We start from the raw sequence: 12,827 nt of genomic DNA on the forward strand, positions 1-12,827 counted from the left end.
AGGGCAGCATAGAAATGAAATAAATAAAAATGAAGAAAGAATGAAATAAATAAAAAGAAAGAATGAATGAATGAATGAAATGAAAAGGAAGGAGGGAGGAAGGAGGAAGGAAGGAAGAAGGAAGGAAGGAAGCAAGGAAGGAAGGAGGAAGGAAGGAGGAAGGAAGGAAGGAAGGAAGGAGGAAGGAGGGAGGAAGGAAGGAGGGAGGAAGGTAGGAAGGAGGAAGGAAGGAGGAAAGAAGGAAGGAGGGAGGAAGGAAGGAGGAAGGAAGGAGGGAGGAAGGAAGGAAGGAGGAAGGAAGGAGGAAAGAAGGAGGGAGGGAGGAAGGAAGGAGGGAGGGAGGGAGGAAGGAGGAAGGAAGGAAGGAGGAAGGAAGGAAGGGAAGGAAGGAAGGGAAAGGAAGGAAGGAAGGAAGGAAGGAGGGAGGAAGGAAGGAGGGAGGAAGGAGGGAGGGAGGAAGGAAGGAGGAAGGAAGGAAGGAATTTAGTGTAGAGAAAGCAAAACCCTACACTTAGGAAAGAAAAACCCAAAGAACACTTATCTAATGGGTGAAAATAGGCTTAATAGCGATAAACATAAGAGGGATCTTGGGGTCTTAGTGGACAACCAGTTAAAGATGAGCCAGCAGTGTGCCACGGTGGCAGCCAAAAAAAGCCATTGCAATCCTAAATTGCATTAACAGAGCAATTCAACCAAGATCAAGTGAGGTACTAGTACTACTCTTTAAGGCCTTAGTAAGACCACACCTAGAATACTGCATTCAGTTTTGGTCGCCACGCTATTTTTAAAAAAAGGATGTGGAGACTTTAGAAAGAGTGCAGAGAAGAGTAACCAGGGTGATTAGGGGACTGGAGGCTAAGACATACAATGAATTGTTGCAGGAACTGGGCATGGCCTCTATCTCCGGGACCGCCTTCTGCCGCACGAATCCCAGTGACCAGTTAGGTCCCACAGAGTGAGCCTTCTCCGGGTCCCATCAATTAAACAATGTCGTTTGGCGGGACCCAGGGGAAGAGCCTTCTCTGTGGCGGCCCCGATCCTCTGGAACCAACTCCCCCCAGATATCAGAGTTGCCCCCACCCTCCTTGCCTTTCGTAAGCTCCTTAAAACCCACCTCTGTCGTCAGGCATGGGGGAATTGAGACTTTCCCTTCCCCCTAGGCTTATAAAATTTATGCATGGTATGTCAGTATGTATGATTGGTTTCTTAAATTGGGGTTCTTTTTTAAATTAACTTAAATATTAGATTTGTTTACATTGTATTATTATTGTTGTTAGCCGCCCCGAGTCTACGGAGAGGGGCGGCATACAAATCTGATTAATAAATAATAAATAAATAAATGGCTAGTCTAGTGAAGAGAAGGACCAGGGGAGACAGGACAGCAGCCTTCCAATATTTGAGGGGCTGCCACAGAGAGGAAGAGAGGGTCAAGCTATTCTCCAAAGCAGCTGAAGTCCAGGCAAGGAATAAATGGATGGAAACCGAGCAAGGAGAGATTCAACCTGGAAATAGGGAGAAATTTTCTCACAGTGAAAGCAATCAACCCATGGAACAGCATTTGCCTTCGGACATTCATCACCGGAAGCTTTCAAGAGACAGGACTGCCATCTGTCAGGAATGGTCTACTAGGGTCTCCTGGTTTTGGGGATGGGGAGTTGGACCTAGATCAAGGGTAGGCAAAGTTGGCTCTTCTATGACTTGTGGACCTCAACTCCCAGAATTCTTGAGCCCATCATGCTAGCTGAGGAATTCTGGGAGATTGTTTATTTATTTTATTTATTTATTAAATTTGTATGCCGCCCCTCTCCGCAGACTCGGGGCAGCTCACAGCAGTAATAGAAAACAATTTATTTATTATTAATTAATTAATTAATTAGATTTGTATGCCGCCCCTCTCCGTAGACTGTACAAATGTACAATACAAATCTAATATTAAAAAATTAAAAACCCATAATTTAAAAAAACATGCACACAAGTCACAGAAGAGCCAACTTTGCCTACCCCGGGACTAGAGGATCTACAAGATCCCTCCCAACTCTGTCAATCTGTTTTTTTAAAAGACCTCTTTCTCAAGGATGTCCACCTTTCCCTTGCAGAACTGAAAGAAGGGACCAAACGTTTCTCCATGGCAGGAGTGTCCAACTATACAACGCTGACCTTGGCTGACCGCAAAGGACTGCTCTACGTTGGAGCCCGCGAAGCCATTTTTGCCTTAAGCATCAGCACCATGGAGATGGAGGAAGCGGTAAGTAGACGAAGGAATGGGTTTGGACTCTGGACCGCCTGCTTCCCAGTCTGGGTCTTCTGTTTCCATCTAAGGCAGGGGTCGGCGACTCACGGCTCCGGAGCTGCATGTGGCTCTTTCATCCCTTTGCTGCGGCTCCCTGTCACCTGTCGGCATCACAATTTTGAGAGGAGCTTCCGGTTAGAGGAGGGGAGAAGCAGGGCGCACCGGGAGGAAGACTCTATGGCAAGAGGCGGGTTTTACAATCAGCTCCACAATGGATAGGGCTTTTGGTTAGGAACTCTATGGTCAGTTCCAGAATTGAACGGAGGGCTTCCTGTTAGGACCTATGTCAGTGATGGCGAACCTTTGGCACGGGTGCCACAGGTGGCACATGGAGCTATATCTTCTGACACACAAGCTGTTGCCCTAGCTCAGCTCCAACATGCATGTGTGTGCTGGCCAACTGATTTTTGGCCCGCACAGAGGCTCTGGGAGGGCGTTTTTGACTTCCAGAGAACCTCTGGGGTGATGGGGGAGGGCGTTTTTACCCTCCCTGGCTCCAGGGAAGCCTTTGGAGCCTGGGGAGGGCGAAACATGAGCCTACTGGGCCCACCAGGAGTTGGAAAACAGGCTGTTTCTGGCCTCTAGAGGGTCTCCTTGGAGTTGGGGAAGCTGTTTTTGCCCTCCCCGGGCATTGAATTATGGATGTGGGCACTCACACATGCGCAATATCATGCACGCACACTCTTTCAGCACCCCAGGGAAAAAAAAGATTCACCATCTCTGTCCTGAAGCAAGGACTACTTTCTCAACACCGGTTCCACAAAGCCTCTGCAAATGAAATTCCATTTAGTAATGACTGTTGGTAGCATTTCAAGAACGGAACCAGGTCCCTTAAAGACCCAGCATCCGCTTTTAATCCCGCGTGCTGGCTCTCTCCTCTTTTAATCTTGTTTCTTGGCTGGCCCGATGTGTTTCAAGCCCACCTAATTTCCTTGGTTTAATGGGCCCGGTGCTTTGTTGCACGCCTACAAAACACTCTATAAAGCCAAGGTAAAAAGATATACGAAAGACAGGTGGATTTAGTCAGGTGAGGCATGATCCTGCTCGCCGTCTTTAATTGCTGGTTAAATAAATAGGATCTGCCTGCCGAGCGGTCATTAATGGAAGGGTAGATACCTTTGGGGTTTATGGGCACTAAACCAGCCTTCCTTCCCATCAACGCTGGCAAGCACAGCCCAAGGTTGGTGAGACAGGGTGGGGTCAGCCTTCAAATGCTGTTGCTCAGAAGGGTAATTAAAGAGGGATAATTGTTCTTTGCAGATACTTTGGGAGGCTCCAGCCGAGAGAAAAGCAGAATGCATCCAAAAAGGGAGAAGTAATCAGGTAAGCACTTTCTGAAAAACTCCAGGTTTTTCTGTAGAATTCCCTTAGCATTAGGCCATCGAAAAACAAGAGTTGGAAGGGACCTTGTGAGGTCTTCTAGTCCAACCCTGGACCTTATGCCTGTGATGGCGAACCCAGAACAGTGGTACCTCTACTTGCGAACTTAATTTGTTCCGTGACCAGGTTCTTAAGTAGACATGTTTGTAAGAAGAAGCAATTTTTCCCATAGGAATCAATGTAAAAGCAAATAGTGCGTGCGATTGAAGAAACCACAGGGAGGGTAGAGGCCCTGTTTCCTCCCAGGAGATTCCTAGAGAGGCCCCACAGAGGCTTCTCCCGACCTTTTCCGGCCCTGTTTCCTCCCAGGAGATTCCTAGAGAAGCCCCACGGAGGCTTCTCTCCGCCTTTTCCAGCCCTGTTTCCTCCCAGGACATTCCTAGAGAGGCCCCACGGAGGCTTCTCTCCGCCTTTTCCGGCCCACTTTCCTCCCAGGAGATTCCTAGAGAGGCCCCATGGAGGCTTCTCCCCACCTTTTCTGGCTCTTTTTCCTCCCAGGAGATTCCTAGTGTGGCCCCACAGAGGATCATACTAAGGTACTAGAGAAGGAAGGAAAATTAAAAAAACTATTAAGTATTCAATAAATAGTGCATAAACATACTACCCCCACTGCCCCCCCCCCCCCATGGTGGCAGTGGCCTATTACTGGACAGGATACTGCAGGGTAGGTGGGCGAGACTAGCTGATTGTTGGCACTATCGCTTCACCCGAACCAGTCTGAACCGGTAACAACCCACCACTGCATAGATCAAACTCCTACTCCCTGCTAGCACTGGTGATGTTACCTAGTTGGATAATGAAACATCTGCAAGAAAACTACCCCACCGTTCCATTCTGAGCTATCAATAGAAACATAGAAGATTGACGGCAGAAAAAGACCTCATGGTCCATCTATTCTACCCTTGTACTATTTCCTGTATTTTATCATAGGATAGATCTATGTTTCTCCCGGGCATGTTTAAATTCCATTCTTGTGGATTTACCAACCACGTCTGCTGGAAGTTTGTTCCAAGCATCTACTACTCTTTCAGTCAAATCATATTTCCTCACGTTGCTTCAGATCTTTCCCCCAACTCATCTCAGATTGTGCCCCCTTGTTCTTGGGTTCACTTTCCTATTAAAAACACTTCCCTCCTGAATCTCATTTAATCTTCTAACATAAGACTGATGGACAGGAGTTAAAAACAGATGCAAAATGGGACTTTGATTTTTGATTGATTGAATAAAAATGTACAAATATGTATGTTATTGACATAATTTAGGGTATTGATATATACTGCTCAAAAAAATAAAGGGTACATTCAAATAACACATCCTAGATCTGAATGAATGAAATATTCTCATTGAATATTTCATTTTGCACAACTATTCCATTTGCACAACAGCATGTGAAATTGATTGTCAATCAGTGTTGCTTCTTAAGTGGACAATTTGATTTCACCGAAATCAATTTCACAGGCTGTTGTGCAAATGGAATAGTTGTGCAAATGAAATATTCAATGAGAATATTTCGTTCATTCAGATCTAGGATGTGTTATTTGAGTGTTCCCTTTGTTTTTGATTTACCTGAAGTTATATTCTGTTTTTTTAAGTGCTCCCTTTATTTTTTTGAGCAGTGTATAAATGGAAATTGTGGAGGGGAAAAAAATACAAAAAAAGAGAGAGAGTGAAAATTACAAAATTGAGCACAGCTCACTTTAACCAACCACTGACTTGGTTAGTAACAGAAATTCCGGTTCCAATCGTGATCATAAATCAAGAACTGTCTGGAACCAGCGTTCTCCAACTGGCATCCTACAGCCTACCTAGCCTCATTCACCCTGTCTAATGTGGAAGGATGAATCAACTTGGGATCTCCCATCTATTTTTAATGAAAGTTACTTCTGATTAATGAAAAAATTACTCTGGGCTATTTAAACGGATATTAAATATACATGATTGGATGAAAGCAAGTGTTCCCAACGCCAGGGCTTTCCAGAATAATATTAAAACGAGAAGAGGGAAAGAGGGAAAACTAAAGAATGCGACACAGACTGTCTGATTTGGAGCTGTCTTTGTAGCCCTTCGGTTTCTCTACACCTTATTTATATAAATAAAATATAGTTAATTAGGCAACATGAGGATCAAATTGCATTTTTTGCATAGCCACCTTGCTAAATTCCCGGGAAATTTTGGTGCAGTCAGTGATGAGCAGGGTGAGCGATTCCACCAAGATTTGAAGACCGTGGAGGCAGGGGATCCAGGTAGATGGGATTTACATAGGATGGCTGACTATTGTTGGAGCATCAAGCGAGAATGTCCACAGATTAAACACTCCAGAAAAAGCTATAAAGCGAACATTTTTACCTTAATAATTACTGTTCGATTTAAAAAAACAACAATTTGTATGAACACAATTTAACTTGCAGTAACTATTATAACCTTTGTGTGAATAAAATTATTCTTTGGAAACAATATACAGTGGTACCTCTACTTACGAACTTTTCTAGATAAGAACCGGGTGTTCAAGATTTTTTTGCCTCTTCTCAAGAACCATTTTCTACTTAAGAACCCGAGCCCGGAAAAAATTCCCAGGAAATTTGAGAGCGGCACGAAGACCCGGCCAGTTTCCTGCCATTCCCCCTTTAATCCCGGCCATCTCGGGCTTTTCTGTGCTGCCAGAGGAGCCTTTAGGTGGCGCTTAAGGAGGCTTTGGCAGCCCAGAGCAAACGGAGTGTTTTCCTTTCTCTGGGCGCTTGGAGAGGGAATGAACCTCTGCCAGCGCCCAGAGAAAAGAAATGCTCCCCTTGCTCTGGACAGCGACTGTCCTCCTCCTCGTCTTCTTCCTCCTCCTCCTCCCACCCAAATTCCGAGCTTTTATTTCTTTCCTAATGGGTTTGCACGCATTATTTGCTTTTACATTGATTCCTATGGGAAAAATTACTTCTACTTACAAACTTTTCTACTTAAGAACCTGGTCACGGAACAAATTAAGTTCTTAAGTAGAGGGACCACTGTATTTGGTAAGTTTTTACTTTCCTTTCCTTTATATGCACAGTTTGTATGAGTTTGGAGGGTACCCTGTAGCTTAAAAAGTTGACGTGATAGACAAAAACTGTAATTATCTTTGGATCCAGAGATCAAATGTTAGTTGAAAACAAGTCACAAATTTAAGACAACGAAATTGCTGCTCCCCAGTGTTACTTGTATTCTGCCCTGCCCTTAGCAGAAGCTAGCGTAGTTCTGCTTCTCAAAGCCACTCTTAAGAGTGAAAAGAATTATCCACAGGACAAATGCATCACTTTGAAACGGGGTTAACAGATATAATTATAAACAGATCTGGAACATGATTTCCCCTGCGAGACTCTGGATGCAGCTGAATTGACTGGAAAGCTCGTCATCCAAATATTCAAAGTCTTTAATCATCTGTGCTACGGCCATCTCAGAGCCTCGTTGGCCAATGACAGAGAAGCCACGCCAGATCACCGAAAGGTTCCCCAGCCATTATGTGTAGTACTCAACAGCCTAATAAGGGACTTTTTACCTGCTGCAAACTATCACCTGGGTGGAAAGGGAGCTATAAAAATGTACAACGCTGGCGTTGAAGAAGCTCCCTTGGAGAAGCAGCATCTCAGAAGCTTTGTGATAAAAAGGCAATTGATGCAATAAACGTAGTTCAGGATTGAACTGCGGATTCCTTCTTTCCTCTCCGAGCTCCGTGGTTTCGTTGCAGATCTTTCACGATCCAACTAGGCAACATTATCAGCTTCCCGAAGCCCTGCAGTGCAAAAAACAGCACAACCGGCAAGCTGGAAGTCCGTTTTTCCAAATTTCTAGTTTGCCCGTTTGGCCATTTTTTTCACCGTTCCAGGCTTCAGCAAGGCCTGTGCATTTGCATGGGGATAGGGGGAATTGTTCATTGGGGGGGGGATCTATATGCATTGCGGGCAGCTTTTTTTCCAGCCCTAACGAGGCGCTAACGATCTTCCCAGCTTGCAGTCTCTTTCATTGCTACTCTCTCCGAAGAAGTTTTTTCCCAGTCCTAATTCTTTGCAAGCTTTTTTCATTGCTACTCCAAAGAATGTTTTTTTCAGCCCTATCCAAAAGATAAAATCATCTGCCGAGGCTAGCCAGATGAATACCTAGTGTTCTGCCTGGATAATTGCAATTAGCTACCCACAAGCCCAGAATTAAGTCAAACACACACGACAGACAGGCAGTTGAATCCAGAAAATCTCTTTTATGTACAGAAGCTAAACGCCTGCTTGAATGACTCCCACTGTTCCAGATCAAAATCCCCAGCTACAGGAGCTGGCTTGGAGCCAACAACAACACCTAGTAGGCAAATTTCCCCCTATTTTCCTCCCCCCGAAACTAAGGTGCATCTTATACTCCAAAAAATATGGTAATTCCCTCCCTCCCCCATAGGAGCAAAATGATTCAGCTTGCAAGGACAAAGATTGATATCCAGAGTAACTGCTGTCAATTAACTAATTATCTGAGTGGATTAGAGCAGGAGTCTCCAACCTTGGCAACTTTTAAGACTTGTGGACTTCAACTCCCACAAGAGTTCCTCAGCCAGCAAAGCTTGGGGAGTGCAGGAAGAAAAGCTTCCAAGGCCCAGATAAAGATGCCTTAAAGATAAAGAAAGCACTGGTTTTGTGGCCTTTTAAAGAGGCAGCACGCACAACTTTGAACACATCCTAACAGAGGAGAATATTGTATTGGCAGTTCTGTGTTAGCAAAAGTAGAAGGATTTAGGGGTCGTGATTTCTGACAGTCTCCAAATGGGTGAACAGTGTGGTCAGGCGGTAGGGAAAGCGAGTAGGATGCTTGGCTGCATAGCTAGAGGTAGAACAAGCAGGAAGAGGGACATTGTGATCCCACTGTATCGACCGCTGGTGAGACTCCATTTGGAATACTGTGTTCAGTTCTGGAGACCTCACCTACAAAAAGAGATTGATCAACCTCCGAAACATTTAAATGACCGAAACATTTAAATATGTTAAAGGGTTAAGTAAGGTTCAGGAGGGAAGTGTTTTTGATAGGAAAGTGAACCCAAGAACAAGGGTGCACAATCTGAGGTTTGTTGGGGGGGAAATTAAAAGTAATGTGAGAAAATATTATTTGACTGAAAGAGTAGTAGATGCTTGGAACAAACTTCCAGCAGACATGGTCGGTAAATCCACAGTAACTGAATTTAAACATGCCTGGGATAAACATAGATAAAATCATCCTAAGATAAAACACAAGAAATAGTATAAGGGCAGACTAGATGGACTGTGAGGTCTTTTTCTGCCGTCAATCTTCTATGTTTCTAACAACAGTAATACCCATTGTCCTGGGGATCACTTGGTACCATGTCCAAGAATTTCACAAATCATTGCTGCAATAACACCAGTGGAACTGCAAATAACTGCAATAGTCTGCATTGGTTGCCAATCAGTTTCCGGTCACAATTCAAAGTGTTGGTTATGACCTATAAAGCCCTTCATGGCATCAGACCAGATTACCTCAGGGACCGCCTTCTGCTGCACGAATCCCAGTGGCCAGTTAGGTCCCACAGAGTTGGCCTTCTCTGGGTCCCGTCAACCAAACAATGTCGCTTGGCAGGACCCAGAGGAAGAGCCTTCTTTGTGGCGGCCCCGACCCTCTGGAACCAACTCCCCCCAGAGATTAGGATTGCCCCCACTCTCCTTGCCTTTCGTAAGCTGCTTAAAACCCACCTCTGCCGCCAGGCATGGGGGAACTAATACACTTTCTCCTAGGCCTTTACAATTTTATACATGGTATGTTTGTATGTATGACTGTTTTTATATAATGGGTTTTTAACTGTTTTTTTTAGTATTGGATTTTGTTGTACTGTTTTACTGCTGTTGTTAGCCGCCCCGAGTCTGCGGAGAGGGGCGGCATACAAGTCCAATAAATAATAATAATAATAATAATAATAATAATAATAATAATAATAACAACTGCGCCACTCGGAACATCATATATTTTAAGAAGATACTTGGTTGATCCTTAGGACGCTGGCAGCAACCCACAGCACCAGTCAGTGGTATTTGTAACACTTTTTTAAAATGTTCCGTTGACTGAGTTTCATGTTTAATGAGATAAAATATTTTTTTTAAAGATACGGTAAGCCAAGGTTGAATCAAATGCTGGTTTCTTTTTCCCCTGCTGCCGCCGCGGTTGCACATTTTGGCCCTGGAAAAGGTGCGCTCTGCAGTTTCCATTAAAGATGCTCTTTAAAATTAAGGATCGGGGAGAGACCGTGCTCCAGGCTGTCGAAGCTTTCTCTGATGTCTAAATTCCTTTCCCTGCTCGGCTTTCTCTGATCTTGTTGGGTTTTTTTTCCACTTCAAGCCAATCTCAGCCGCCTTGAGAATTCGCTACCCGCTGTTCAAGACAGCTACAATTTCGGGATGTTGAATCTCGCGCAACGATGCTCAGCACAAGCCCCCCCTTAGGTGCCCAGGTGGGTTTGTGCAGGAGTTTGTTAACAAACCTCTTCTTTCCTTCTCCCCAGACTGAATGTTTCAACTACATCCGCTTCCTCCAGACCTACAACAGCTCGCACATGTATACTTGTGGCACCTATGCCTTCCAGCCCAAATGCGGCTACATTGTGAGTAGAGTGGGAAAGGGGTTTTATTTTTTCCGTACGTGATACGGTTTGAGCAAGGGCGGCTTGGCGTGGGGGTTTATTAACAGTTTTTCCTTTTTCAACCATGCCTTTTGCAGGATCTGGCTACCTTCTCCTTGGACAGATTTTCCTTCGAGGAAGGCAAGGGCAAATGTCCGTACGATCCCGCCAAGGGATACACAAGCCTCATTGTGGGTAAGTGACCATAGAAACATAGAAGATTGACGGCAGAAAAAGACCTCCTGGTCCACCTTATACTATTTCCTGTATTTTATCTTAGGATGGATCTGTGTTTATCCCAGGCATGTTTAAATTCAGTTCCTGTGGATTTACCAATCATGTCTGCTGGACGTTTGTTCCAAGCATCTACTACCAGGCCTGCCGGAAGTTGGGAAACGGACTGTTTCCGGCCTCTGGGGGGTTTGGGGCCCTCAGGGAAGTCTCTGGAGCCTGGGGAGGGTGAAAAACAGACCTACCGGGCCCACCAGAAGTCAGGAAACAGGCCACTTCCGGCCTCCGACGGGTGGGGGAGGCAGTTTTTGCCCTCCACAGGTTCCAGGAAGGTCACCGGATGCTGGGAAATGGAGAGGGGAGGTCTGCGTGTAGGCGCAGGGGCAGGACCATATGGGGCTGGGGTCGTGTGCACATGCGCGGGGTTGGTAGATTGAATTATGGGTGTGTGCGCGTGTGATAGAATGCACGCACATGTTTTCGGCACCCGAGGAAAGAAAAGTTCGCCATCTCTGTGATAAGCGTTGCAGGTTTGCCCCTTTAGCTAAGCTATTGCCTTTTCCTTCCCTCTTTCAGAGGAAGAGTTGTACTCCGCAACACACAACAACTTCCTGGGTACCGATCCTGTGATCCTGCGCAACCTGGGCCCCCAGTATCCCGTCAAAACTGAGCACCTGCCTACGTGGCTCAATGGTGAGATGCTACAAGGGGTGTGTGTGTTTCTTCTGTGGATCATCTCAGCATAGTTACATAAGGGTTTTCCTTTCTTTTTTAATTAATTTTTTATGCATACACAAACATTATAATGACAAACAGAACAAACAAAACATAAAACAAAAATTGCTTGAGAAATTGCTTTCCCTACTCATTTAGAATTTTCAGTCGGAGAATTTTCCATTTTTTCTTTTTTTATATATATATTAATGTACTGCTTTGCATTTTTACATTTTTGGATATTCATCCTTGAATGTTATTTTATTTCTATCCTCTAGCCAATTATAAATTTCCCCCCACAATATTCTGAGTCTTCTTTCCCTTCCAGCTTTTTTAACATGTCCATCTTTGCACAATCCATCACAATCCATCATGCCTTCCTCTGGTATTTTATCAGATTTCCATTGCTGAGCATATATAATCCCTGCCACTGTCAAAATGTGAATAATCAGATTGTCGTACTTCTTTTTAAAATTTCTTATTGAGAATACCCAGTAAATATAATTCTGGGTTTTTTCCCCAGTTCTTCCTTTGTTATTTCTTTTAACCATTCCCTCACTTTGTTCCAATAATTTTTGACTTCTGAACATGTCCATCATTGATGGTAAAATGTACCTGTTTCTTTTTTGCATTTCCAGCATAATGGACAAACATTTGGGTACATTTTAGAAAATGATTTTCCTTTGTGAACCAACATTTTCTGTGCTGGGCGGTAGGAGGATCCATATGCATGTGCTGTATATTGGATGGGCACACTGCTTTATATATTTTGCATGGCTGTACTTGTCTTGGAATAACTAGATTTGCATAGGACGCTAGGTTGCATTTAGATGAATATGATCAGGGTCTGGTCAATATATGGTGGGAATCTAACTGTCGTAACATGTTGTGGGACGCAGGCTGTGATGTTCATTCAGAATATGGTGGCTTTCATGTGCTGAGAATGTGGAATTTAGCTGAGCTTCTAAGATCAAGATTGTGGCAGAACACTCAATAGCCACTAGCTGGCAACAAAGAGTTTGCGCTTTCTGGATCTCTTTCTTTAGCACCATCTGTTGGTAACTGCAGGTAATTACATGGTGGAATTGTTGTCAATTTGACATCTGTATTAGAAATTAGGCTGCACAGGAAGTTGTCTTACACCATCGGATCTAGTGATGGCCTGCTACCGGAACGGTAAGGTGCTATGTCCCGGTAGCGATTTTTCAGGATGTGCATGCACCTGTGCACCCCTGATGCGCGCCTGCATGCGCTTACATGAGATTTGGCTTCTGGGCATGTGCAGCAAGTGAAATCCTGCGCATGTACAAAAGCCAAATCTTGGACTGATACTGTTGTGTTTGTTTAAATAATTGAAGAAATTCACTGATTGGTTAAGACGCGGCTAAATGTAAGTTGCCGCCAAAGTTAAACGGTTGTCAGTTAGAAAACGCCCGCGTTTAAGAAAGGTATAAATAGGGCAACGGGTTAGCCGTTGCCCTTGTTGGGAGTTGCCTTTCAGGAGAACGCTTGCTCGTTGTGTTTTATTGGATAAACGTGTTATGGATCAACAGAAGTCTCCGGTGCAGTGATTTAACAGTGGCGACG

General features: G+C 44.4%; 1 protein-coding gene across 2 annotated transcripts in view; it reads left to right on the forward strand.

Annotated features, from left to right (window-relative positions):
- The window catches only part of SEMA4C (semaphorin 4C), a 112,753-nt gene that overhangs the window by 71,535 nt on the left and 28,391 nt on the right, over window positions 1-12,827 (forward strand). For both annotated transcript variants that reach the window (XM_070765506.1, XM_070765507.1), the window contains exons 3-7: window positions 2,097-2,245; window positions 3,551-3,613; window positions 10,179-10,277; window positions 10,394-10,490; window positions 11,103-11,219. In XM_070765506.1, the coding sequence (XP_070621607.1) occupies window positions 2,097-2,245; window positions 3,551-3,613; window positions 10,179-10,277; window positions 10,394-10,490; window positions 11,103-11,219 (525 nt within the window). The remainder of the gene's footprint in view (window positions 1-2,096; window positions 2,246-3,550; window positions 3,614-10,178; window positions 10,278-10,393; window positions 10,491-11,102; window positions 11,220-12,827) is intronic.

This window comes from Erythrolamprus reginae, chromosome 12 (assembly GCF_031021105.1).
Source record: "Erythrolamprus reginae isolate rEryReg1 chromosome 12, rEryReg1.hap1, whole genome shotgun sequence".
In the NCBI taxonomy this organism is placed as follows: Eukaryota; Metazoa; Chordata; class Lepidosauria; order Squamata; family Dipsadidae; genus Erythrolamprus; species Erythrolamprus reginae.